The sequence below is a fragment of the Leucopleurus acutus genome, assembly GCF_964270905.1.
Source record: "Leucopleurus acutus genome assembly, chromosome: 16".
NCBI lineage: Eukaryota > Metazoa > Chordata > Mammalia > Artiodactyla > Delphinidae > Leucopleurus > Leucopleurus acutus.
In genome coordinates, this window is record NC_139158.1 from 87,378,323 (window position 1) to 87,404,112 (window position 25,790).

At 59.9% G+C, this 25,790-nt stretch overlaps 4 protein-coding genes across 6 annotated transcripts in view; 3 read left to right on the plus strand and 1 right to left on the minus strand.

Annotated features, from left to right (window-relative positions):
• The window catches only part of RTEL1 (regulator of telomere elongation helicase 1), a 28,157-nt gene extending 23,817 nt beyond the window's left edge, over positions 1-4,340 (plus strand). Inside the window, exons 28-36 of the mRNA XM_082856982.1 lie at positions 40-168; positions 1,463-1,661; positions 1,796-1,936; positions 2,554-2,670; positions 2,836-3,108; positions 3,155-3,292; positions 3,415-3,552; positions 3,642-3,745; positions 3,883-4,340. Of these exons, the coding sequence (XP_082713108.1) occupies positions 40-168; positions 1,463-1,661; positions 1,796-1,936; positions 2,554-2,670; positions 2,836-3,108; positions 3,155-3,292; positions 3,415-3,552; positions 3,642-3,745; positions 3,883-3,963 (1,320 nt within the window). The 3' untranslated portion in view covers positions 3,964-4,340. The remainder of the gene's footprint in view (positions 1-39; positions 169-1,462; positions 1,662-1,795; positions 1,937-2,553; positions 2,671-2,835; positions 3,109-3,154; positions 3,293-3,414; positions 3,553-3,641; positions 3,746-3,882) is intronic.
• Positions 4,341-4,704: 364 nt separating this feature from the next.
• Positions 4,705-6,212, plus strand: TNFRSF6B (TNF receptor superfamily member 6b; the record flags this gene model as incomplete). Its single annotated transcript, XM_082857088.1, has 3 exons — positions 4,705-5,101; positions 5,192-5,395; positions 5,812-6,212. The coding sequence occupies 3 exons, from the start codon at positions 4,705-4,707 to the stop codon at positions 6,099-6,101; spliced, it is 891 nt and encodes a 296-aa protein (XP_082713214.1). The 3' UTR covers positions 6,102-6,212.
• A 1,376-nt stretch (positions 6,213-7,588) lies between these two features.
• Positions 7,589-13,395, minus strand: ARFRP1 (ARF related protein 1). 3 transcript variants are annotated; one of them, XM_082858070.1, is made up of 8 exons: positions 13,328-13,395; positions 12,739-12,837; positions 12,384-12,471; positions 12,094-12,176; positions 8,957-9,038; positions 8,709-8,779; positions 8,104-8,204; positions 7,589-8,035 (listed from the first exon to the last, which is right to left on the minus strand). In XM_082858070.1, exons 2-8 carry the CDS (start codon positions 12,829-12,831, stop codon positions 7,948-7,950), a joined length of 606 nt encoding a protein of 201 aa, XP_082714196.1. In that variant the 5' UTR covers positions 12,832-12,837; positions 13,328-13,395; the 3' UTR covers positions 7,589-7,947. The 3 variants fall into 3 exon arrangements, 2 of the variants coding, with proteins under 2 accessions (XP_082714196.1, XP_082714197.1); XR_014326833.1 differs by having other exon boundaries at positions 8,008-8,035; positions 8,709-8,774; XM_082858071.1 differs by lacking the exon at positions 12,739-12,837 and having other exon boundaries at positions 13,328-13,385.
• Positions 13,396-13,731: 336 nt separating this feature from the next.
• On the plus strand, positions 13,732-25,732 carry ZGPAT (zinc finger CCCH-type and G-patch domain containing). Its single transcript, XM_082856906.1, has 6 exons — positions 13,732-14,608; positions 23,436-23,569; positions 23,789-23,944; positions 24,603-24,722; positions 24,809-25,217; positions 25,362-25,732. Exons 1-6 carry the CDS (start codon positions 14,025-14,027, stop codon positions 25,498-25,500), a joined length of 1,542 nt encoding a protein of 513 aa, XP_082713032.1. The 5' UTR covers positions 13,732-14,024; the 3' UTR covers positions 25,501-25,732.
• The last annotated feature ends 58 nt before the right edge of the window (positions 25,733-25,790 follow it).

The following is a 25,790-nucleotide window of genomic DNA, read 5'->3' on the forward strand; positions in this document are numbered from 1 at the left end:
GCCCTGAGGGCCTGTGGGACACACCTGTGTCGCCCTCAGGCCCCCCGCCACTCCGCCCCGTGGGGCCCTCGTGAGAAGAGGCCAGCGGAGGAGCAGCGTGGCAGGCGGAGGAAGGTCAGGCTGGTCGGCGGCCCGGTATGTGGACGACCTGCAGACGGCGGAAGTTTGGTGGGTGCCTCAGCCGGTGTGGCTCAGGGTGGTGTGAGGTGTGAGCGGGCCAAACCTGCCCAGTGGCCTGACTCAGCTGTCCCCGCTGGGGGACAGGTTCTGCAGGCGCTCTGCAGGTGTGCCGGCTGGAGCCGGGGCCCAGGGGAGGGGGCAGCCGGGCCTGAGGGTGGGTGCAGGGGTGGAGGGAGGGCAGCAGACCCAGGGCCCGCACCAACCCCACCACCGGTGTTTGGCTGGATTCACTTCCTCACAGACGAGCTGCTTGTTCTGCGGATCCCACTGTCACCCTCCACCTGCCAGGCTCATGCTGTGCCAGGGCCTGGCCTGCTCTGATCCCGTCCCTCTTCTGCTTTGATATTTTACTGTGAGAACATCTCACCTCCACTCAGCTCTCAGAACCAGCACGGGGTTCCCATGTGCCCTTTGCTGCAGTGCCACCGCCTGCCTCACGTCTACTCCTCCTTACTGGGGTCCCTGGGCAGTGCGCCCCCCTCAGGGCAGACCCTCCACACTTTGGAGTCCTGCACACCTGGCAGATTTGGGCCTTTCGTTTTGTGTTGCTTTTTGGTGGGGTGGTCGGGTCCATGCAGGCCCGTGGGCTCCATCCACAGAAGGTGCTGTCTTCCCAGCTGGGCAGGAGCCAGGCCTGGCCCTTTGGCAGGTCTGGTGTGGGGCCTGCAGCCGGGCTGGCTCCCCTGGCCCAGGTCAGGCTGGGCTGTTGGCACGAACGTGGCTGGTGAGGTGCCTGCGTGTGAGGCACGTGGCGTTCCCAGCCTCGGATGAAAGCAGTTAAGAGCAGCTGAGTTACATCCTAGAAACTCCGGAAAGCCCCAAATGCCAGTGCCTCTGTCCGCCACCCTTGGCTTCTGGGAAGAACCAGGTGGTGCCCGGGGGACTGACACTGAGGAAGTGGCCTAGGTGCCAGGGGCCTGGGCCTCTGAGGGCTGAGCTGGGGGGCAGCCTGGGAGCCTGGAGGGTCCTTTTCGAGGGTCCGGGATCAGGGCTGGGGTGTGCAGCACAAGTAGGGCACGGGGCTGTTTGAAGTCCTGGCGTGTTGAGAAGTGTCCCCTGCTGTGGGCACCGGGACCTCAGCAGAGGAGGCACCGCCAGCCTGCACTCTGCCTCTGCGGTGCTCAGCGGGCCTGGCCATCTAAGCTGAAGCTAGCCGGGGGGTCCCCTGCCAGCTGGGCCAGGCCAGCTAAGCATCCTCCCCAGCAGCCCCCGACGGCAGCTCGCTGCCCCCGCAGATGGGGAGCGTTGGCGCCTCCTGACAGGCACCGGCTGTGTGTCGCAGGAGGGGCCAGAAGCCGGCGCGGACACAGGCAGGGCCAAGCTGTTCATGGCAGCCGTGAAGCAGGCGCTGAGCCAGGCCAGCTTCGACACCTTTACCCGGGCCCTGCGGGAGTACAAGAGCACCGATGACCTCGCGGCCCTGGCCACTCACCTTGGCCCCCTCTTTGCCGAGGACCCCAAGAAGCACAGCCTGCTCCAAGGTGCCTTGGCCAGTAGAGGCTGCCCACTTGAGGGTCCCAGCCTGGGGGCCACCAGGGTCCCCGGTTGACCTGCAGAGGTGTCGGTGGGGACCCCGTGCGGTGGCTGCAGGCCCAGACCCCGCCCCTCCCCACAGGCTTCTATCAGTTCGTGCGGCCCCACCACAAGCAGCAGTTTGAGGAGGTCTGCCGCCAACTGACGGGCCGAGGCTGCAGCTCCCGGCCCGAGCATGGCCTTCCCCGGAGGCAGGGAGCACGACCGGCCCTGGACCCCAGCGGTGAGGCGGGCCCTGCCTGGGTGGGACCCTCAACCCAGACCCTGAGGGTGGGTGGCACCTGGCCCTTGGAGTGGGTCTTCATGTGGCCCAGCCTCCCTGTTCCTGAGGCTGACAGATCCGTGCGGGGGGCCCCACTTTGGGGAGGTGTGGGCCCCCAGAACACACATGGCCCGGGCCTCCGAGGAGGACCTGCGCCTGGGGAGTCGTGTATGCACAGGGGTCCTGGAGCCCCGTCCACCCCCATCTCTACCTGGAGTGGGCCCTGCACGTCTAGAGCCTGGGAGTTGCTGTCCCCATTTATTAAGGAAGAGCCCATCTCTGGATGAGACTTCCCCAAGGACGGGAATCACGGGGCCCCTGGGGTTGGAGATTCCTGCCTAAGTCACCCTTCTGCTCCCTTCTGGACTGCGGTGTCCTTGTGCCTGCCCCCCACTTTCCTGCTCCCCGTTTAAGGCAGGGGAGGAGGCCTGCCTGCTCCCTCCTGTCGGGGGCCTCCAGCAGTTGTCTGAGGAGAGTTTGAGGCCCGGTCTCCCCTTGGACAGACCCGTCCCCTCCCTGGTCATGCTCTGGACCCTCAGGGACCAGCTGGGCGCCTCCTTGTCTCCGTGTTTCTTCAGGAAGGAGGGAGCCTGACCCCAAGCTGACCGTGTCCCAGGGTGCAGCCAGGCAGCTGGACCCCCACGAACACCTGAACCAGGGCCGGCCCCACCTGGCCTCCGGGCTGCTCCCTGCAGGTACCTGGTCCCTGAAGAGGCTTTGGACCAGAGCCAGGAGCAGAGGGAAGACCCTGGCGGGGAGGAGTCTCCTGGAGCCGCTGTGGTTCTGTGCCCCCAGAGCAGGGGAGGCCAATGTGATTTGCTGGGAAGCTGGTGGACTGAGATGTGTTACCTTCCCACCAGGAGACCCCAGCCGCCGGCCTCCTGAGGGGTCCGGAGCCCCCGGAGCAAAGAAGCACCTGCCCGCTGTGAGTGCCTACCTGGCAGATGCCCACCGGGCCCTGGGGGCCACAGGCTACAGCCAGCTCCTGGCGGCGCTGACCACTTACAAGCAGGATGACGACTTCGAGAAGGTGGTGGCTGTGGTGGCCTCACTCACCACCGCCAAGCCTGAGGACCTGACCCTGCTGCAGAGCAAGTGGCCCGCGTGGGGGGCGGGGGGGGGCGGGCAGTGGGGTGGGCGGCAGGGCCACGCCTGAGCGATGCTCCGCGCTCCCGGCAGGGTTCGGCATGTTCGTGCGCCCTCACCACAAGCAGCGCTTCCGGCAGACGTGTGTGGACCTGGGCACCCAGGCTCCAGGACCCTGGGAAGGGAGCCCTGCTGCGCCTTCTGACCTCGTCTGTGAGGCTCGCGGGACAGGTAGGGCCGCCTGCCTGCCTGGTGCTCCTGCCGCCCTGTTGCCACAGCCCCCCTCAGCCCTGGCAGGGTGGGCCTCAGGGAAGTGCCAGGCACCCCTCGGACTCGCTCCCTCCTGTTTCCAGGCCCCTCACTGCCAGAGAAACCCCCCGGGAAGACCCAGAGCAAGAGCTTCTCCTTCCTTACGCAGAGGCCGGCTCGGGGGGCGGGGGCTCCCGGCCAGCCCCCCAGTGCCCCCTGCGGGCAGGCACAGTCCGAGTGGGGTAGGTCTCGTGGGAGGGGCTGCAGGGACCATTGGGAGTGGGGGCCCAGCCCAAGCAGGCCTGTGGCGCTCACGTCAGCCCCCTTGCAGTGGGCTTGGTGTGTCCTGGCTGCAGGGCGGAGGACGTGGTCCCCTTCCAGTGCCCCTCCTGCGACTTCCACTGCTGCCGGGCCTGTTGGCGACAGCACCTCCAGGTCGGCAGCCAGACCCTGTGGACCCGGCCCTGTCCCCTGTGGATGTGGCCTGCTGGGCGTTGCCCCACATGGCGGGCTGAGGGGCTGGGGTGGGCAGTGGGGTCTGGGAAGGTGTGTCCAGCGCCTTCTCTCCACAGGTCTCTAGGACGTGCCCGGCCTGCCATGCTGCCACCAGAAAGCAGAGCCTCACGCAGGTCTTCTGGCCGGAGCCCCAGTGAACGTTGAGACCCTCTGGGCGCTGCAGGGTCTGCGGAGGCTGAGGCCACCCCTGCCTGGGGCGCAGCCTGGACACTTGCCTGTCGGCTGTGGGTGGGCCAGGCCTGATACCAGAAACCCCTTGGCCAAGAGCGCACCTGACGGGGAGGCCAGTCCAGTGTCCGTGGGGAGCCCCCTGAGACGGCTGCAGGATCTGGGCCCCCTGTGAGAGGCCCCGAGGCCACCTTGGGGTCTGGGGTGGGTCCACTGGAAGGTGCTTCCCCAGAACTTCCCTGACCGCCAGCCTGTGGGTGGAGCCCCAGCAGGAAGGAGGGGAGCCCTGCACCTTCTGTCCCGGGGACCTTCCAGGGACCTGCTTGTTCCTCAGGGGCCAGGGTTCTAATAAAGCTGCCGGCACTGCTGGGAAGCGGTCTGTGTGGCCCGGCCTCGGTGGTGGGGTGGGGGAGCCTGGAAGGAAGGAGGCGCCTGGGCAGCCTCCCTCGCACCTGGTTTGTTCAGAGCAGGAGCCGCTACCCCCTCCACCCGCCGGTTGCCAGGCCTGGTAACGGGGTCAGGAGCTGCTCGTGGTGCTGGTGGCCTGCACGGGACCGCCCTGGCACTGGGCTCTGCGGAGGGAGAGGTCAAAGCCTGGGCCCCCAGGTGGCCGACCGCTCCCCTCAGGCGGGGCGGGGCTCCGCGGGGGCGTGGCGAAGCCAGCCCTTATAGGACGCGGCCCGGGAGGCCGCTGCCACTCCAGCGAGACCATGAGGCCCCTGCTGTGGCCGCTGCCGGCCCTGCTGCTGGCGCTTGCGGCGCGGGGGACGGCGGCGAGCGCGCCGACCTACCCGAGGCGGGACGCGGAGACGGGGGAGTGGCTGGCGTGCGACAAGTGCCCCCCGGGCACCTTCGTGCAGCGACCTTGCGACCGGGACAACCCCACGACGTGCGGCGCGTGCCCGCCGCGCCACTACACGCAGTTCTGGAACTACCTGGAGCGCTGCCGATACTGCAACGTCATCTGCGGGGAGCGCGAGGAGGAGGCGCGGCCGTGCGGGGCCACCCACAACCGCGCCTGCCGCTGTCGCCCCGGCTTCTTCGCGCACGCCGGCTTCTGCCTGGAGCACGAGCCCTGCCCGCCCGGCGCAGGCGTGGTCGCCCCCGGTGGGTGCAGGGCGGGGCCGCGGCGCCGGGCCCTCCGCCGAACGGAGCCAACTCGGCTCTCCTGACGCCGGCCTCCGCGTTCGTCCTCAGGCACCTCCAGCCAGAACACGCAGTGCCAACCGTGCTCCCCGGGCACCTTCTCCGCCAGCAGCTCGAGCTCGGAGCGGTGCCAGCCCCACCGCAACTGCACGGCCCTGGGCCTGGCCGTCAACGTGCCGGGCTCCCCGTTCCACGATGCCCTGTGCACCAAATGCACGGGCTTCCCGCTCGGCTCGCTGGAGCCGGGGGCACCGGGTGAGCGGGACGGGGGGCGCGGAGGCCTCGGTGGGCTCCTGGGAAGGGCTTCCGGAAGTATGGTGGGGACAGCCTAGGGGATGCCGTTGGCTGAGGGCGTCAGCGCTGGCGGGTGATGCCGTTTCCCGCCGACCTTGGGAAACAGGCTCCGAGAGCTTAAATGGCTTGCGGGAGGGAACGGCAGCGAACGTGGCGGGTCCCCTTCACGTCGCATCCCACCCCCGGCATCGGCCCACGAGCCCCGCCTCCTTGCCGGCCGAGTTTCCCGCGGTCGCCCCGGCTCCTCCAGCACGGCTCCCGCCTCATCCACTCGTTAGTGCGCGGGGATCCCTCGGTCCTGTCCCTCCGGAACGTGGAGGGACGCTCACGGCGCGGTGGCAGCTAGTCGGGTACGCCCTCGCCTCTCTCTCCCGCAGGGACCGAGGAGTGCCAGCGCGCCGTGATCGACTTCGTAGCTTTCCAGGACATCTCTCCCAGGAGGCTCCAGCGGCTGCAGCAGGCGCTTGCGGGCCCCAGGGCGCGGAGTCCGCCGCCGCCGCAAAGGGAGGACCGCGCGGCGCTGCGGCGGAGGCTGTGGCTGCAGCTCACGGAGCTCCGAGAGGCGCGGCCCGGGACGCTGGGGGCGCGGCTGCTGCGGGCGCTGCGCGCGGCCAGGTTGTGCGGGCTGGAGCGCAGCGTCCGCGAGCGTTTCCTCCGCACGCGCTGAGCACTCTCCCCGTTATTTATTCGCTCCCGGCCCGAGCTCCCCGCATGGGCGGCCCGCAAGTCGCACCTAAGGAGGCTTTGGACCCGGCTCCTGTGGCGTTAAATTTATTTTTCATAAAGCCGATTGGCAAACGAGTGTGGTGTCTGGCCAGCGCGCAGTGGGCACATCTCGCAGGGGTCACACCTGGGCAGGCTGCCCGGGCGCGGCCTGCTGCCTTCCCCCCCCTCCCCACCCCGACTGGGACGGACCCTCGATGGGGGAAGGGTTGTGGGAGACGGGGACAGCGGGTGGCAGCCGTCCCCAGGCCTCACTGCGTGATCCTCCCCACCCCAGTTGTGCTCTCAGTGGTTAGGATGGTGTGGAGGGAGGGTTGCCCAGTCCCTGGGCTCTCACCGTGGAACAGAAGCCAGCCCGGAGTGGTCAACACGCCAGCCCGTGTGTCCTGGGGCACCAGGAGAAGTGTCCCCCTCGTTACCCCTCCTTTGGGCTCCACCCTCAAAGCAGCAGGGGATTTCCCAGCAAGGGACCGGCCAAGACCTCCCGGTAGGACAGCGTGTCTCACTCGCTTTCTGGGAAATGTCGCTTTTCCCTTCTGGGGCAGGTTTGGATGACGGCTTGACTCACCAATCCAGGGGAACTCCCAGTCCTGGCCTGGCAGCCCCCTGCCAGCCCCGGAACCCTCTGCCTGACCCCCAGGAAGGGCCCCAGGGAAGGCAGAGTCACAGCCCCCCACTCCCCCATGACTCACATCACCTGCAGCTGATCCCCAGCCCCAGCCCTGACTCATCCCTTTCCCAGCATCTCCTCCCGGGCCCCATCGGGGAGAGCAGCTGGGACTGTGACCCTCAGACACGAAGCCACCAGGCCTCTGGAGGAACAGTGGACAGGAGCCACTCCAACTGTCTTTATTTCACCCACAGCTAGGCTCATGGGGGGTTGGCAGCTCCTGCAGGGGCCGTGTGGGAGGGTCCTGAGGACCAGTCTTGCCTGGAGGGCCTCTGCTCCTGGACACAGGCCTGAAAAGGGCTTTCTAGATGGCTCACCCCAGCCCTGAGGGGGACCCCGCCCTTCACCGCCAGCTGGAAGCGCAGGCCCAGCACACCACCAGCCCACCCCAGAGGTGGTAACTGTGGTCATCCTAGGTGGGTGGCAGGCAGGCTTGCGGGGGGTGGGGGGTGGGGTGATGCCCACTCCCAGCACAACCGCCTAGCTTTACCGTCCTTGCTGGGGATCAAAACAAGGTGGCTGGGCCAGTGGAGGGGGCACACAGCCTCCCAGGCAGGTCTCCCGTGCCCTGTCCTGAGGCTGCATCAGGACAGGGACGGAGGCAAGCCCAGGTCTTCCTGAAGCTGACACCAGCCCCCCAGTCCGCCTCCAGGATCAGAGGGGACAGAGGCTGAGGACAGCCGTGGCCCCCCGGCCCCCTCCGTGGGCACGATGTAGCCCTGGGCACTGTGAAAGGCCCCACACCTCTGGAAAAACCCAGTTCCAAGCAGCTGCCCCACAAGGCCCCATGAGGGTCCAGGCCGGCAGGCCTGCTGGAGCAGCAGCTCCAAAGGGAGTGGTGGCCTGCCAAGGCCTCACCCCAGGACCCCAAAACTGGGCCTTGGGGGCGGGGCCCAGGCCCGATGTGAGGGTCTGGTGGGGTCCCTGCCACCCCAGCTCCCCTCGGCAGAAGAAGCCTCCGGATGCCTACGCTTTTCTAGATACAGAGAAAAGTTTGTCTTAGAAGAAAAACAAAGTAGAACCACCACAAGGCAAAGCCAACCCAGCCCCCGGGGGGATCAGCGGCGGAATCAGCAGGAGCTCTTCAGGACGAGCGGCGGGCGCCCTGGGCCGGCTGTGCCTATGTGATGTCCCGCTGCCGCGGCGGCCGGTGCACGTTCCGCACGACGCACTTCACCATCCACTCGATGCCCTCGCGCACCCCCTTGCTGTGGAGACAGTGGGTGTGAGGCGGGGCCAGCCGTGGCCCCCGGCGCCCAGGGCAAGCCCCACTCACCCCGTGAGGGCCGAGCAGGCCTGGGTCAGGCAGTCGCGCCTGCCGATCTTGGAGGCGCAGTCGCTGAACACAGTCTTGATGTCGGGGATGGAGAGGCAAGTCTGGGGGAGGCGAGGCTGCGAGGATCAGGCTCAGGCCCGGCCCCAGGGCAGCTCCTAGAGCTGCAGGGGGCACCCCGGGGCTACTCCGTCCAGGAGGGGTCCTGCCTGGCGAGCCGCCTCAGGGGAGCAGGTGTCAGGGAAGGTCTACAGGGAAGCAGTGCTCAGGGCCCCCTCCACGCGGATGGCCCTGCACCACCAGTGGTCAGTGGTCCCAGGGGATGAGGCCAGCACAGCTGCTGTGCTCAAGGACAGCAGACAGGTCGGGGTCAGGGCTGACTCCCACCCTGGTCCCTCTGCATTTTCTTTCCAGAGCTTTCTTTCACCTGGGTCTGCCCAGCAGGAGGCTCCCACTGGCAGCACTGCGGCCAGAGGGCTGGCGGGGGGTGGGGTGGGGGCTCTGCCCCCAGGGCAGCCATGCCCTGGTGTCTGAGGAAGGCAGCAGCCCTCCCCTGGGAGAGGCGCCCTGTCCCCCGGGAGTGGGGCCCACTGGGCCCAGGGGCTCACCTCAATGTCCTGCTTGTTGGCCAGCACCAGGATGGGGACACCGTCCAGCGCCTCGCTTGTGACCATCTTCTCTGGGGCGAGCAGAGAGGAGGCAGTGAGCGCCCTTTGTCCGCCTCTGCCCAGAGGTCCCCAGGCCCTCACGGACCCCCTAGAGGCGTGGACACACTCAGCGGGGCCCTCCTGCCCTGGTGCCCTCCCCCTCCCCCACCCAGCCCAGCTCTGGAGGCGGCCTGGCCAGCCGCACACACCGAATGCTCGCTTGGACTCGGACAGCCGCTCCTCATCCGTGGAGTCGATGACGTAGATGACACCGTGGCACTCCGCGTAGTACTGGGCGGGAGCAGAACGGGGTGCTGAGCCGCAGGCACCCGGCCACCTTGAGGCAGCCCCCAGCTGGAAGACCCTTCTGGGGTGCTTCCTGGGGGTGGGGAGGGAGGGCAGAGTGGAGAGGCGCCCCAGACCCCCCGGGCTGGGGTGGCCACCTCCCTCACCCACTTGCCGGGTGCTGTGCTCCGAACACCGCTTCAGCCTCCGCTCTTAGGACCCACCCACACCTGCTGGCCTGACGGCAGCCGGAGGAGGAAGGCTGGGGCTTGGGGTCTCAGCAGGCCTGGGGGTGGGGGCAGCGGCGGCTTGCCGTCGGGAAGCCACGGAAAGCCCGCCGAGGGGCGAGTCCGGAACATTCACAGCAGCTCTGCCCCCTGCGCGGGACAGAACCAACACCTGAGCCAGCGCCAGCGAGCTCGGAGCTCTGCAGGCTGGACCAGGGCCGGGAGGGTGGCTGGCCCTGGGTCCCCTCCCAGCAGCGGCCACACAGGAGCCACCCCGACACTTAAAACCACCAGAGCCCGGGGTATGGGGAGAGCTATGGGGGGTGAACGGCAGCACCCCTGGGAAAGGACAGACACACGAAACGGGCCTGGCAAGTCAGCCTTTTGTTCCGCTCAGAAAAGAGTACAGAAATGCCCACACTGGCGGAGCGGGTGACGCCCCCACGCGCACTCCAGTTCCTGCCCAGCGTTTTCCCAAGAACCGGGAACACGCACATGTCCCACAGGGCATGACGCCAACTTGTCCCCGCCCCCCCAGTACAAGTCAAGCCTTTGTACCTGCACTCGCTACAGAGAAGGAAGCCCGACACGGGTGGCCTCTGGGTCTGCAGACCACATGTCCTACACCCGGGGCCTCTCTGGCCAGCCTGCTGGGTGACGCAGGGCCAGGAGCTGCGGCCCAACCGTGGAGGCCTCCGAGGCAGGAGGGGACAGCGTGGGGTTTGCAGCGAGCCAGTGAGGGAATCACTGCTCTGCCCCTGGGGCCCCTGTGGTGGCAGGGGACTTCAACCCATGTGCAACCGGGCCCCAGCAGACGGGCCCAGGTCCACCGCCACGCCCTCGGGCATCGCGTGACGGCCAGGCAGCAACGGCAGGGATAGGGGCGGCACCCCTGGGGCTTAGAGTGAGCCCAACCTGGAGGTCAAGGGGCTGCCCTGAGCCCGCGGCAACCGCCGTGCCCAGACCCTGATGGTGATATCACCTGTGGCCTCGCGCTGGAGGGCTCTCGGCTGTGGCCTGGAGGGACAGAGGCCAGAAGTCACCCCTGTGGCAGGGCGCCAGGGGGTCTGCTTGGTCCACAGACCTGGCCTGAGGCTGGCACGCACACAGACCCGTGGGCAGCAGTGTGCGGCACGAGCGGAGGTGTGGGTGGACGGACAGTAGTGGACACGCGAGTGAAGACCCGCCAGACCGTGCCGGATGGCACGGGGGTGGGGGGCAGGCCCCATAACAGCGGCTCAGATCCAGAGCGGGAGCAGAAGCCCCACTTTCCACTCCTCCTGGTGACTCAGAGCTGGGGTTAGGGGTGTGGTCACCTCCGTGCTACCTGCTCACAGGGGCCAGCAGGGCGCCCACCCTGGCAGGGGCACCTGACGCCGTAGGCAGGCGGCAGGGCACCCACTCCACCCGAGTCACAGAGCACGCGAGCAGCCCAGGGTCCCTCCGAGACGGCAGGCTCAGCGATCGGGGCTTAGCCCCTCGTGATGAGGCAACGAGGCCACGCCACCAACAGATGTGGAAGCTGGTGGGGGGATGGGGGGGCACGACCAACCCAGTTTCCCCTCAGGAGGAGCCAGTCCCCAACCAGAGGCGTGTGTGTGCGGGTGCACCTGTCACCGGCCGTGGCCTGGCTGCCGTGACAAGCAGCGCATCCAGTGCAGATCCCCTTGTTGGCTCCTGCAAGACCCATTCTGACCCATAAAGAGCCATCTGACCATGTCACAGCCACCCAGGGCAGCCCACCGTGGTGACCTGCCACAGGGATGGAGTCCCAGCCAGCTTGGCCCGACATGGGGCAGCATCTGAGATGACCCCACCCCTGCCCAGGCCTGCATCCCCCCCCATACACTTGCACCCCAACCTCTGCCGCAGCATCTGCCTCCGAGACCCTTGCCTATGACAGAATATCAGGACCTGTCTCACACTCGCACGTGAGTCTAGAGTTTGCACAGACAGCCCCTAGCTTGGGTGTGCTTTGGTCCAACTTAAATGGCCACAGGAGGTCTGTCAGTGACCTTCTGGCCGCAGGATGGAACCTGTCCTCTTGGCTGGAGGTCAGGACGAGGGGGACACTTTGGGAGGAAAAAGGAAAAGGTGACCAGGTACGTGCTGCTGGGGTCAAACCAGAAATCAAGACCAGGGCATGCGAGCCACCGGCAAGTGCTGGGATGGGCACATTTGCCCCCAGAATCAGGGTGAGCTTGTCTGAGCTTGTCAGAGTGCCCCTGGCACTAGGCTGTACCCAACCCACCACGTCAATCCATTGGGAGGGGGCTGAGGGAAGAGGCTTGTCCTGCCCTGTTCTCTGCTGGACCCCGGTGCCTGGCACAGGCTGAGCTGAACACCGACTCCAGTCTCGAGGTCTCAGAAACGCTTCAAACCTACCTCGAAAGAGGAGACACGTGCTGTGGGCCGTGGAGGACACCCTCCCCTGATGGGGAAGGGGCCACCATGGAGGACAGGCCCTAAGCTAGGACTGAGGGAGGACCCAGTAGGGGAGACTCAGACCCCGGTGCTGCAGCTGAGCACCAAACAGGCGTTGCGTCTCCCCCAGGTCTGCTCCTCGACCATTCTTCATCTCGTCCCGTTCTGATCAGCAACAAAATCTCTAAGCCAAAAGGAACCGAGTTTGTCTCTGCTCTTGGGGGGAGTGACTTGGGAACTGGGATGGAGGCGAGCCTCAGGAACCAAGTGGGTGACGGAAGCCGCCAACAGGAAGAAAAGAAGGGGAGTCCCAGGCCTTCTGAGGAAAGGCAGGAAGAGACCACGGTGCCAACTAAAGAGATGGCACGACAGGCAGGCCAGGGAGTCGATGTGGCATCCGCCCACCTTACCTTGTCCCACAAAGACTGCAGCTCCTCCTGCCCCCCTAAGTCCCAGAACATGAGGCGGGCCTTTCCAAAGTCCACAGTGCCGACTGGGAAGAAAAGGAGACAGGTGAGGCTGTGGCCTTGGTCCCTGACACACGGGCTCCCAGCCCTCCCGGGAGGACCAGGCGGTGCCGGCGCTCCGCGATGCTGGGGCCAGTGGGAGCCGGAGCAGTGGCCTCACCCTCGGCCTCTGTACACTGCAGCATCCTCAGGGCTCTGCCCCTCAAACCCACAGCCGTAAAGGACCCCCTTACTGTTTAGGCCCACAGTGGTAGTGATTTTGGACAGACTCATCCCCTTGTAGTTCTTGTTGAACCGGGTCTTTGACTGCTCCAAGAAGGTCTAAGGGGAGAGACAGAGAGAGGGGTGACGTGAGAACTGGGAGACTTCTCATGGCTGCTTCACAAATACCCCTACTTGGGCCTATTCCTCTAAACTGAAACAAAACAAAACAACGTTTTGCTTTTAAAGCAGCTAGCGGTAACTGTCCCATGGTCTTAAGCGGAGTTCGGATCCTGTATGGGTACAGAACATGCAGCTAAAAGCATAAAACCAACAGGACCATGGGGCAGCGGGGGAGTAGGGGTGTTGACACGGGACCGCACGTACCGTCTTCCCGGCGTTGTCCAGACCCAAGATCAGAATGCAGTACTCATCCTTCTGGAACATGTACTTGTACAGGCCTGACAGCAGCGTGTACATCCTGCCCTGAGAACCCGAGATCGGTCACGGGCGAACCGGCCCGCACCACGCCTCCCCAGCGCCCCTCAACGGGCAGAGGGTCTGTCTGCCCGCTTGACCGCTCAGAGCTGGAGCCCTGAGCGGGGCTCCTCCTGACCCGCCTTCCCTCAGCCCAGCACTGCCGCCGCCGCCTTCGCCTCCGCAACTGCTCCCGCCTTGGCCCGGAGCTCCCGGCGCCCTCGCTCCCACTCCCGGCCCGGCCAGGGCGCTCCGCTCGCAGGCAAAAGGCGGCCCGTCCCGCCCCGCTTCACCCCGAGCGCAGCCCTCGCTCCCCAGCCCGGGCTCCCCTCGGGCTTCGCTCCGCTCGGGTCTCCCCGCGAGCCGCCCGCCTCGCACCCGGCCCGCCGCGGGCGCCTTTCAGAGGCGGGGCGCATGGGTGCGGGTGGAGGGCGGCGCGGACAGACTGCGGACCGGCCGCCGGGCCCGGGCCCAGCTCCGCTCGCCCTACTCGACTTACTTGCGCCCGCCCGGCCGGGCCGCGGAGCCGGGGAGCCGAAGAGCCGGCGGAACCGCAGCGCGCCTGGCCCTCTGACCCCACGCTGACCCCGCGTGGCGCCCGACGGGACGCCGGCTGGCCACCCGGGGAGGGGCGGAGCCGTCCCGGCGGCCCCCGCGCCAGGCACTTCCGGCGGCGGCGCTCGGGCGGAAGTGCCTGTCGGTTGCGGGGGCGGAAGCGGGCGCGGGGCGTCTTTGGCCGGTGAGGCCGGCTGGCCGTCTGTGGCGGCGGCCGGGAGACGGCGCAGAGGAGGGCCGGAGGCGAGGGGGTCTGGGCCTGGGCCCTTGGTGGCAGGCCGAGCGGGGGGCGGGCGGCGCGGGGCCCGGGGGGTGGGCCCGGCCGGGGGCATCGGGCTGGGACGCAGATACCCCGGAGGAACTTGACGGCAGCTCCCGGGAAGGGAGCGGAGGCCGTGGGGCCAGCGGCCAAGGGCTGGCTCTGGCTCTTTTTCTCGGAGGTGGAAATTTCTCTCGGCCCAAACGGGAGGCAGGGCGGTTGACGGTTCCGCAGGCTGTCCGCCGAGGGCGGCGGTTGGCCAGCGCTCAGTACTAGCCTCGCGGGGACGGCCGGTCCCGGGTTCATCCGGCTTCTCTTCCCCGCATCTCTGGCTCCCACGCCTCCCCTCTGAGGACCCAGGAACCCGGCCCCTCCCGGCAGGATGGACGAGGAGAGCCTGCAGACCGCCCTCCGGACCTACGACGCGCAGCTGCAGCAGGTGGAGCTGGCTCTGGGCACTGGCCTGGATCCCTCGGAGCTGGCAGATCTGCGCCAGCTGCAGGGGGACCTGAAGGAGCTGATCAAGCTCACTGAGGCCAGCCTGGTGTCCGTCAGGAAGAGCAAGCTGCTGGCGGCGCTGGATGGAGAGCGCCCAGCCCAGGAGGATGCTGAGTACTTGGCTTTCCAGGAGGCCATTGCTGAGGCAGTGGAGGTGCCAGTAGCCCCCGAGGCAGAATTGGAGACTGTTTCTATGAGAGAGACCGGGCCAGGACCCACGGAGCCTGGGCGGGAGGAGGACGAGGGGGAGGACGAGGACGGGGCAGAGCTGAGTGGGAGGAAGGTGAACGCCCCCTACTACAGTGCCTGGGGCACCCTGGAGTATCACAACGCCATGATCGTGGGCACCGAGGAGATGGATGATGGCTCTCCGGGCGTGCGCGTACTCTATCTCTACCCCACTCACAAGTCCCTGAAGCCTTGCCCGTTCTTCCTGGAGGGGAAGTGCCGTTTCCAGGAAAGCTGCAGGTAAGGCCTGGGTTCCCGGGGCCCCTGGGGTCGTGGGGGGGGGGGTTGATTGCACACAGGATCAGGGGCTAGGTGGGCCCTCTGGGCTTTGAAGTTTTGTGCTTCTTTGCCCAGCAGAGTGCTGACAAGAAGAGACCGTGGGGGACAGGGGATTCTTCTAGCAGTGTCCTTGTTTAGGTGTTTAGTTGGATTTTCCCTGGGTAGATGAAGAAGTATGGAAGGGCTGATGTTGAAAAGAATGGACTCCCCCCCCCTGCCCCCATCACCAGTTTTATTCTTCAGAATGAAACTTCTGAAATTTGCTTTTTTTTTTTTTTTTTGCGGTACGCGGGCCTCTCACTGCCGTGGCCTCTCCCGTTGCGGAGCACAGGCTCCGGACGCGCAGGCTCAGGGGCCATGGCTCACGGGCCCAGCCGCTCCGCGGCATGTGGGATCTTCCCGGACCGGGGCACGAACCCGTGTCCCCTGCATCGGCAGGCGGACTCTCAACCACTGCGCCACCAGGGAAGCCCTAAAATTTGCTTTTATTATAGAAACTTGATTATAGAAGTTGTCAAACACATGTGAAGTTGGAGGGAGTAGTGTACAGGTTGCCCGTGCTCCAGCTTCAGGCGTCATTGTCTGTCAAGATCGTGCCAGTCTTGTTTCAACTCCTCCTGCCTCTGGATTACCTTAAAGCAAGTTGTAGAAATTACTGGGCTTTCCCTTATAAATACTTCAGGATACTACCCTAACCTGAGCGATAAGGATGTTATTTTAAAAACTATCTTCGTGTCGCCGTCACACTTAACACAATTTAACAGCAATACATTGTTCGTATTCAAATTTCCACAGTTGTAATGATGTTGCTTTTTGCTTAAGCACATGACTTTAACTTTGCTTCTTTTTACTTTTTCTTTGCAAAGAATACTTATCGAGATTTCCAATAGATGATTTTCTTTTTTAGCCAATAGTCCAGAGTAACTTCCTTTAGTTCTTCCGTTGTCTTATTTCTTTATAGATTCTCGCTGGGCCCTAAGTCTTATTTGCTACATTTCCCCCTTTTTTCCTTTCATTCCCTGTAAGTTTTGTGAAAGGCGTAGCGTGCATACAGGAAAGTGCACGACAAATCAGTCATAAGCCTCCTCCAGCTTCCACAGGGTGGGTGCGCCCCTATCCTCAGCAAACAGTCATGGAGCAGAGGAGGGAGCCCTCCATCCTTTCTGCCACTGGTCCCTCCGGAGGGTTCCTCCCCGTCCCTGTGCCATGTCCTGTGTGGTGATGAGAACTAACGTGTCCCTGTGCTGCGTCCTCTGGGCAGGCACTGTTCCGAGGGTTTCATGCGTATTAACTCACCTGGCAGCAGGCCCGCCAGGTAGGCCGTAAGGCTGCTGTGGTCGCTGGGCCTCCCAGGCAGCCAGGCTCTGAGACGGGCCGGCTCCCCTCTGCTGTGGTCTCAGCTGCTGCCTGCTGTCAGCTTTAGGCCCAACCCATGCAGCCCACGAACATGCCCCTCACCACCACCCTGGTCTGATAGTTATTTTCTTGCATTTGTTTTGGATTTTTAAAATTTACTTATTTAAAATTTTATTTGAAAATTTTGTTTTAAAGATAAAATAGCGTTGAAGCACCCTGTGGCCCACCGCTCTGTCGCAGCCCCTCCCCTTCTTGGGAGGCTCGTTGGCACATCTGTGGTGTGTTTCTCTCTAGTACACATGAGACCTTTATAGACACGTGTATCTGTGAATAGGACATATTTGTGCTTTATTTTCTAATTAAGTGGTTAGCATGCAGGATGCTTCGTTTTGCAGCTCTTCTCAGAGAGCGTGTCTGTGAGAAAAGTCCACGTTGATGTTTATAGAAATATTTTGTGCATTTTAACTGCTGTGTTATTTTCCTCATGAATATGCCACATTTTATTCTGTCTCCTGGTGTTTCCCAGTTTGTTTGTTTTTTTTAATTTATTGATTGATTGCTGCGCGCGGGCTTTCTCTAGTTGAGGTGAGTGGGGGCTACTCTTCATTGAGGTGCACGGGCTTCTTATTGCTGTGGCTTCTCTTGTTGCAGAGCACGGGCTGTAGAGCACAGGCTCAGTAGTTGTGGCGCACGGGCTTAGTTGCTCCGCGGCATGTGGGATCTTCCCGGACCAGGGCTCAAACCTGTGTCCCCTGAATTGGCAGGCGGATTCTTAACCACTGCGCCACCAGGGAAGTCCATTTTCCCAGTTGTTATTTATTACAAACAACGTGCTGTGAACATCCTAGTGCACATCTTTCATCCCTGGTGAGAATGTCCCCAGTGTGTAGCAGTGTGGAGAACACGCGCATTTTCTGTCCTTGTGCGCCGTACGGTTCCCAGTCCCTGGTCTGCTCCGTAGTCACCCTCGGTCACGTTCTCTTACTTGCGAATTCGTGCCCACTGAGAGCTGGGGAGGTGATCTTGATTGAACTTGTATTTCCTTGATTATTAGCAAGATTGAGCATTTTTTCGTACATTTGTTCTAACTTCATCATTCTGTCTCAATGTCCTTATCAGTAAAAACAGAGATGAGGATGTCTCTCGCAGTTGTTGGGAGAACGGGATGCGTTAATAGAAGTAAAAGAATATTGAACAGTAGCTAACATGTAGTAAGGACACAGTGAACTTCAAATTTTTATCTTGTTATTGTAAAATAAAATCAGAGGAAGTAAAGAAGTAGCATGAGGAATCATTGTAACATCCTAGTACTCGCTGCTCAGATCAAAACTACAAATTTGCCAATTACCCCATGAGCCCCTCTGTTTGCCTCAGCCCAGACACAGCCTTCTCCCTCTGCCAAAAAGAAGCACTGTCTCGACTTTTATGATAATCACTTCCTTGTGTTCTTTGTTGCTTATCACTCAGGTGCGGCCGGGTGTAAACGTTGTAGTTTAATCTTGCTCGCTTTTTAAGGCTGCTGAGTCTGCACCCCGCCCCCCCACCCCTGCCTTTCCTGGCCTCACAGTTTCACTGTTGAAGGACCAGACCCTTTGACCGTCACCGACCGCCCTGGTGCAGCCCAGCATGTTCCTGTGTTCACCGCAGGCTGGCATCTGGATCCAGGGACCTGGTCACACTCAGGACCCCCAGTTGGGCATGTCTCTAGGTGTTGTGCTTTCGTCAGGAGGCACCTGATGTATAGCTGCCAACGGTGCTCAACGCCGAGATCCACTGATACAGTGTGGATTGCAAAAAAGAGCTCTTTAATTCTGTCAGTTCATTTACTAGCCGAACGTTATAGAGAGATGCCTTTCCTTGTCTACAATTTGGCTATCTAGTGGTACAGATCATATGGAAAAGGCAGGGTAATGCCGGACTTTTCTGTTTTGTTTCCTTGGTTTCCAAGATAGCAAATTGGTTCTCTTTTCATCCTGAGGTGATAAATTGGCTTTTAAAAAATATTTAATATCCATATGGACTGATGGATTTAAATATATTTGATGAATTTCAGTCCATGAAGATTCTGATCTTTTTCTTTTTTTTCTTTGTGGTACGCGGGCCACTCACTGTTGCCTCTCCTTTTGTGGAGCACAGGCTCTGGACGTGCAGGCTCAGGGGCCATGGCTCACGGGCCCAGCCGCTCCGCGGCATGTGGTATCCTCCCGGACCGGGACACGAACCCGTGTGCCCTGCATCGGCAGGCGGACTCTCAACTACTGTGCCACCAGGGAAGCCCAGATTCTTATCTTTATTGAGACTCAAATTGTCTCACCCTTGTCAAGTGGGAGCTTCTTCAGGTTGGCTCTCACATCCTTTTGACACAGCCCCAGGAGTCACGGTTTCCCACAGTCATCTGCATTCTTCCTACCCCAGACCTGAAGGCACCCAAGTCTCCAAGAAGCCCTGGTTTCTTTTAATGGGAGATGGTATTTCACAACCCACAGTGGGGGCACTGGGATGTACTTTGCTGCTAGTTGGTTCATTGCTGTAGGCTTTTTTAGCAGACGGACCTAGGAAATATAGGTGGACACACACTAATGTACATGTTAGTGTATATGTACCCATACCACATACTTATGTTTTTAAGGACAAATACTTTGTGAATTTATACTGATATTTCCAATTCAAATTAAGGATTGCAGTGTTTCTACTTAATCTTTTCTGGATCACATCCGTATTTCCTTCTTTATGCCAGGACTCTGGTTCTCAAGGACATAGGGAATGATGGGCTCCAAAGGACCCATAATTAATTTGTTTTATCCCATTTTACACACACAGGACACTCAGAATAACATTCATTCATTCTTCCATTATGATGATTGAAAACTGTTAAAAGCATTTTTACACGTACTACTACCCACATTCTCCCTCTGTCTTTGTGATTGCACTAGACCTGCGTTGTTGGATCTTGTGGCCGTTACAGCCATTGTTTCCCTTTTACTCCCAACCTTAGTTCTAGAAGGACCTTTGCATTTCATGCTTACCATCATTCGATCTGTTGGGGTCTTTTTAGCATTTCGGTTGTATGAGACTCGTTTTCTGGTAGGTTCTTCAGGAAGGACTCACAGGAATAATGTTTTCAGAGATCTGACATGTTGATTAGGTTCTGTTTGTGTCTTTTATACTGGAAGAGCAGTTTTGTTGAATACATTAAGTCCCCTACATATGAACGAATTCTGTTCTGAGAGTGTGTTCGTAAGTGCAATTTGTTCATAAGTCCAACAAAGTTAGCCTAGGTACCCAACAGACACAATCAGCTATATAGTATTGTACTGTAATAGGCTGTTAGTACTTTTCACACAAGTAATATAGAAAAAATAACACAAAAAATAAAACATTTTAAATCTTACAGTACCTTGAGAAGTACAGTAGTACAGTACAACAGCTGGCATGCAGTGGCACATTTGCATCTTTGAAAGTTCGCAACTTGAAGGTTCATATGTAGGGGACTTACTGTATAAGATTCTTGTCTCGTATTACTTTCCTTGAATATTTCATATAACTTATTCTATTTTGATATAAAATATTGTTGAAAATTTCCCTTGTAAATCACATGCTCTAATGGTGTAAGGGTCCAGCTTCATTCTTTTGCATGTAGGTATCCAGTTTCCCAGTACCATTTGTTGAAAGAACTGTCCTTTCCCCATTGAATTGTCATGACACCCCTGACGAGACCTGACTGATGTGTGGGGGGGGTTATTTCTGGGTTCTCTCATCCAGTTCATTGGTCCACACCAATGGACTGGATGTGTTTATGCCAGTACATACTGTTTGGATGACTGTAGCTTTGTAGTAAGTTTTGAAGTCAGGAAGTACATAGTCCTCAAACATTTTTTCTTCTTCTCAAAGATTCTTTTGGCTATTCAAGATCCATTCCATTTCCATATGAATTTTAAAATCAGCTTGTCCAATTCTGTGTAAAAGAAGATTGGAATTTTGATAGGAATTGCATTGCATCTGTAGATCAATGTGGGTAGTATTGCCATCCTAATAATATGAAGTCTTCTAATTTATGAACATGGGATCTTTTTCCAATTATGTAGGTCTTCTTTAATTTCTTTCAGCAATGTTCTGTAGTTCACAAGCCTTGGTTAAATTTATTTCTAAGTATTTTATTCACTTTCATGCTGCTGTAAATGAAATTATTTCATTTTTAGATTGTGCATTTATAGTGTATTAATATGCAACTGATCTTTCTATGTTGATCTTATATCCTATAACACTATCAAATTCATTTTTTAGCTCTAATAGGATTTTTTTCTGGATTATTTAGGGCTTTCTATATATACAGTTATGTCATTAACAAATAGAGGTACTTTTGCTTTTTTTTTTTAATTTTTTTTTTGGCTGCATTGGGTCTTCGTTGCTGTTCTCGGGCTTTCTCTAGTTGCGGCGAACAGGGGGCTACTCTTCATTGTGGTCCGCGGGCTTCTCACTGCAGTGGTTTCTCCTGTTGTGGAGCATGGGCTCTAGGCACGCAGGCTTCAGTAGGTGTGGCACGCGGGCTCAGTAATTGTGGCTCGCGGGCGCTAGAGCGCAAGCCCAGTAGTGGCGCACGGGCTTAGCTGCTCCGTGGCATGTGGGATCTTCCCAGACCAGGGCTCTAACCTGTGTCCGCTGCATTGGCAGGCAGATTCCTAACCACTGTGCCACCAGGGAAGCCCACTGTTGCTTCTTCCCTTCCAATTTGGATGGCTTTTATTTATTTTTCTTGCTTAACTGCTCCGCCTAGAACTTCCAATACTACACTGAATAGAAGTAGCGAGAGCAGCCATCCTTGTCTTGTTCCTGATCTTAGGGCGGAAGCACCCAGTCTCTCACCACTGAGTGTGATGTGAGCTGTGGGTTTTCCATAGTTGCTGTTTATCAGGTTGAGTGTTGTTTTGGTTGTTTTTTTTTTAAATAAATTTATTTATTTATTTTTGGCTGCATTTGGTCTTTGTTGCTGTGTACGGGCTTTCTGTAGTTGCGGCCAGAGGGGGCTACTCTTTGTTGTGGTGCGCGGGCTTCTCATTGCAGTGGCTTCTCTTGTTGTGGAGCGCGGGCTCTAGGGGCACGGGCTTCAGTAGTTGTGGCACGTGGACTCAGTAGTTGTGGCTCGCTGGCTCTAGAGCGCAGGCTCAGTAGTTGTGGCACACAGGCTTAGTTGCTCTGTGGCATGTGGGATCTTCCAAGACGAGGGCTCAAACCCGTGTGCCCTGCATTGGCAGGCGGATTCTTAACCCCTGCGCCACCAGGGAAGTCCCTGAGTGTTTTTAACATGCAAGGGTGTTGCATTTTTTCAAATATCTTTTGTATATCGGTTGACGTGCTAGTTTTCTATTAATGTGCTCTGTTTTATTGAATGGCTTTCATGTGTTGAACCACCCTTGCATTCCTGGGATAAACCGAACTGAGTTGTGGTGTATACTCATTCTAAATGCTTGTTTTCTGGTTCAAGTTTTTACTTATTCTGGAGTGTATTTTCGTGAATGTTGTGAAGCAGATGATCGAGTGGGGTGTTGTTGGGGTTTTTTGTATGGGAACCAATTTTTAATTTTTTTCTTATGAAATCCGTAGTGTGTGTTTTCCTGCCTCATGGGTAACACCTCCCCTGTCCTGCATGAAGTTTGTTGTATGAGAGGCTCTTCCTGGGTGCACTTCGTTCCATTGATCAGGCTGCCTGTGCTCTTGGTTGACGTTTGTTTCATGGACATGCCGTTAACTACTCCCCATGGTTGGGAACTTAGGTTATTTCCAAGTCTTTCGTGTTTGGGTCACATCCTTCTGGCTCAGTCCTTACATACTTTCATTATTGTTGTTTTAGGGTCATTCCCTAGAAGCGCTTGCTGGATTAAGGGAGACACCAAATTTTAGGGCTTCTAAGAGTACCAAAGATTCCTGCAGGGAGGTTTAGTTGGTGGTGTCTGTAGTGTCTGGGTGTGTTGAGGGGTGTTTGGCCAAATTCACCGAGTCTGGGCATCTTTCCTCGGTTGAAGAGGGCTTTTCAACCACTGTGCCCACTGTAGGACACGTGGGCCAGTTTTGCAGCTGCTGGTGCCACTGGCCGTTGGTGGTACCCTGGGGGTCTGAGGACAGTCAGGGGTGAGAAGGAACTGGCGAGAACCCCGCCAGGGAGGCATCCGAGGCCACCTTTGTTTGCTCCTGGAAGGTGACTGAAATGCCTTGTTTCCTCTCCTTTCTCCCCATGGACTCCACCTAGGAAGCCAGCCACGGCAGGGCTGGCTGTGTGTCCGGAGCGAGTGCCTGTCTTCACTTACTCTCATGGGGTTAGAACCGCTTCCTCCTTGAAATGGGGGCACAGCAGGAGATGTGTGCGTGGTTGCTTCATGTCTTTATTTGGCAAAGTTAAAGGTTGCAGCCCTCTGTTCCCACTTCCTCCCCCACCTCCTCTCTCCCGGTTTTCATTTTGGTTTCACTGTTTCACTGACATCTAGAAGTCAAGGCAGCACTGTTACAACAGCTCTTTCTAATTGGCTGGGGAGGACTCAGTCCTGTGAGAGCACGCAGACACACTTGCCTTGATGACCTGTTGTATCTGGTGGAGAGGCGCCGGGGAGCTCTCTTCACAAGGATGTCTACCAGCCATGTGTGTGCCTGTGTATACATGACTCTAGCCCAGAAGGCTGGGGAGAAACTCGAAGCATCTTTTCCTCAGGGTACCCAGGTCCATCCTGAGAGTGAGAGCACAAGCACAAGTGTGTGTGTCCATACATATGCATGCACACATGTACACATGTATGCACACGTCCACACACGTGTGCAGGTACATTGCATACGTGTGTGGGTGAGTGCTTGTGTATACTGTGTGTGTACCTATATGTGCACACGTTTGTGTGCATGTGTGTATGCACGTGTCATGAGTATATGCGTACCTGTGCATACTTGTGTGCGCGTGTATGTGCACACATGCGCACATGCATGTGTTTGTGCACATGTGTGCATGCGTGCATAAATGTGTGTGGGTGTGTTGTGCATGTGTGTATGTGCGTATACGTATGCATGTATGGGCATGGATGTGTATGTGTGTGCACATGTGCGCATGGGTTGTGTGCATACATGCGTACGCATGTGTTCAGTGTATATTGTGTGTGCACGTGTGAGTGGGTGTTGTTTGTACACACGTGTTCAGTGTATATGCGCGTGGGTGTGTATTGTGTGCGTGTTTATACACGTGTGTGTTCAGTGGATGTGTGTACATGTGTGCATGGGTGTGTGTGTCATATTTTTGTACACACGTGTTCAGCAGATATGTATATAGATGTGTGTGTCTGTCTCCCCGTCCATCCTTCCTGTCCAGGCGGTGTCCAGGCAGGTAGACGGGATTCTCCCGGCTCACGGGGCCCTGGTGGCCGTATCTGAGTCTGCATCCCTATGGCCCTCTCTGCAGGTTCTCCCATGGGCAGGTGGTCTCTGTGGATGAGCTGCGCCCCTTCCAAGACCCGGACCTGAGCTCCCTGCAGGCCGGCTCTGCGTGTCTGGCCAAGCGGCAGGATGGCCTCTGGCACCCAGCGCGGATCACTGGTGAGGCTGCCCGGGGCCTCCCTGACAGGGTCCTTTCTGGGAACCCTCCCCGTGTGTCACACGTTAGTCCTGCCCCACAACTCCTCTGTTTGGGCATTGGGATCCCACCCCACGCCCAAGAGGAGCAAGACCCCGCCTTGGCTCCGCCCTGCTCCCAGCTTCCAGAGTGGCTCCTTCCATGTGTTGAGGCCACTGCCCTGCTGCCTCTGTGCCCCCCAGATGTGGACAGTGGCTACTACACGGTCAAATTTGACTCTCTGCTGTTGAAAGAGGCCGTGGTGGAGGGGGACAGCATCCTGCCCCCGCTGCGCACGGAGCCCGCAGGTTCCTCTGACTCAGACGGCAGTGACGTGGACGACCCCAGCTATGCTCGAGGTATGGCTGCTGCCACCCTGAGAGGCTCCTGGCTGGCAGGGTCCCATACTGTGGTCAGTACGAGGACGCACTCGGGGCAGGGGGCAGACGCGAGGCCCCCACAGCGGGCAGGGGAGATGAGAGGGTGCGTGATGGGTCTGGGGCAGGTCCAGAGACCCACAGATGCAGAAACCCAGAATGATGACAGTCCCACGCGAGCCACAGGAGTAGGTGGGACGCACAGGAAGGGACGGTTTCCTGCAGGGCATGGGGACCTGGCGGGTGGACAGAGGAACTGGCTAGCAGTGTCTGGCCCTCCCCCAGGGGGGTGTCCGCCTGGGATCTGTTAGCCAAGTTGTCCATGCTGATGGAGGGGAGGACTGAGCCGCCAGGTGGAGGCGAGTACTGCTCTCTGTTAAGAGAACGGCAGCACCCACCTCCAGGGAATAGGATGGGGGCCACCACGTGACCAGGCTGTGACCCTGAAGTGTGGAGAGGGCTGGGCTCTGCCACAGGCTCTGCCTGTTGTGCTCACCACACAGCCCTGGGCAACTGGCAGGGAGCCAGGGGTGCCGGGGATTGGCCATGGCCCAGAGCTGAGCTCTTGGGCTAACCTTGGCCAGAGCCCAGGATGCCCCGTATCCAGCTGGGTTAAGCTGTTGCCCTCTGATGCCTGCAGTGGTGGAACCTGCTGCTGCTGACCCCAGGACCTGCAGCTCCGCCTTCGCCGGCTGGGAGGTGCACACGCGGGGCATCGGCTCCAGACTCCTCGCCAAGATGGGCTATGAGTTTGGCAAGGGTGAGTGTGTGCTGCACGGGGGGGTGAAGGGCTCCCTCAGCACGGCCCCAGAGTCCAGTGGCAGTGCCAGCTCGGTGTACCCCCAGGTCTGGGCCGGCATGCGGAGGGCCGGGTGGAGCCCATCCACGCTGTGGTGCTGCCGCGAGGGAAGTCGCTGGACCAGTGTGCGGAGATCCTGCAGAAGAGGACCAGGGGCGGCCAGGCTGGCGCCAGCAGGCCCCCAAAATGCCGGGGCAGAGGGGGTGGGCCTAGGGGCCGCCCACCGTCTCGCAATGTGTTTGACTTCCTGAACGAGAAGCTGAAAGGCGGGGCCCCTGGGGCCCTGGAGGCGGGGGTGGCGCCCCCAGGAAGGAGGAGTGGCGAGGAGGTGTACCACGCCAGCAGGAGTGCCAAGCGCGCCCTGAGCCTGCAGCTCTTCCAGACGGAGGAGAAGATCGAGCAGACCCAGCGAGCCATCCGGGGCATCCAGGAGGCCCTTGCCCGCAATGCTGGCCGGTACGTGTGGGCCCTGCCCGAGCCACGCCGCACCCCTGCCCGTGGTGCCTGGGTGAGAGCTCGCCCCGACCTGAGGGCGGTGGGCCAGATCTGAGGAGGGGCTGGAGGATGATGGGCAGTGCTGAATGGCGGGCCCTTCCCCAGGCACAGCGTGACAGCAGCCCAGCTGCAGGAGAAGCTGGCGGGAGCCCAGCGGCAGCTGGGGCAGCTCCGGGCCCAGGAGGCGGGCCTGCAGAGGGAACAGAGGAAGGCGGACACCCACAAGAAGATGACCGAGTTCTAGGGCCCCGACATGTGGCGTGGACAGAGCTCAGGGACCCCGGCTCCCGCTGCCTTCAGGAAGACCAGCTGTCGCTCGACAGCTAGAATGCCACCGGAAGAGGGGCCAGCCCTCACAGTTGGCCTTCTTGCCGGCCTCGGGCATGTGGCCACTGCTGAGAGGAGACAGGCTGCAGGGGTCCCTGTCAGGTCCCTTCCTGACACTTCCTTGACCATTGAGCCCACCTACCAGTGTCCTGGGCTGTCTCCTGAGCAAGGACATTAAAGTGACTTTGTTGCAGTGTCTTTTAGTAG

Excerpts from the sequence above, each read along its gene's own strand:
- ARFRP1 (XM_082858070.1), bottom strand. The coding sequence starts at position 12,831 with ATGTACACGCTGCTGTCAGGCCTGTACAAGTACATGTTCCAGAAGGAT. Across the intron at positions 12,472-12,738 it reads TGGACAACGCCGGGAAGACG|ACCTTCTTGGAGCAGTCAAA; the intron begins GTACGTGCGGTC and ends CTCTCCCCTTAG. Across the intron at positions 12,177-12,383 it reads TACCACTGTGGGCCTAAACA|TCGGCACTGTGGACTTTGGA; the intron begins GTAAGGGGGTCC and ends TTTTCTTCCCAG.
- ZGPAT (XM_082856906.1), top strand. The coding sequence starts at position 14,025 with ATGGACGAGGAGAGCCTGCAGACCGCCCTCCGGACCTACGACGCGCAG. Across the intron at positions 23,570-23,788 it reads GCACCCAGCGCGGATCACTG|ATGTGGACAGTGGCTACTAC; the intron begins GTGAGGCTGCCC and ends TGTGCCCCCCAG. Across the intron at positions 24,723-24,808 it reads GGGCTATGAGTTTGGCAAGG|GTCTGGGCCGGCATGCGGAG; the intron begins GTGAGTGTGTGC and ends GTGTACCCCCAG.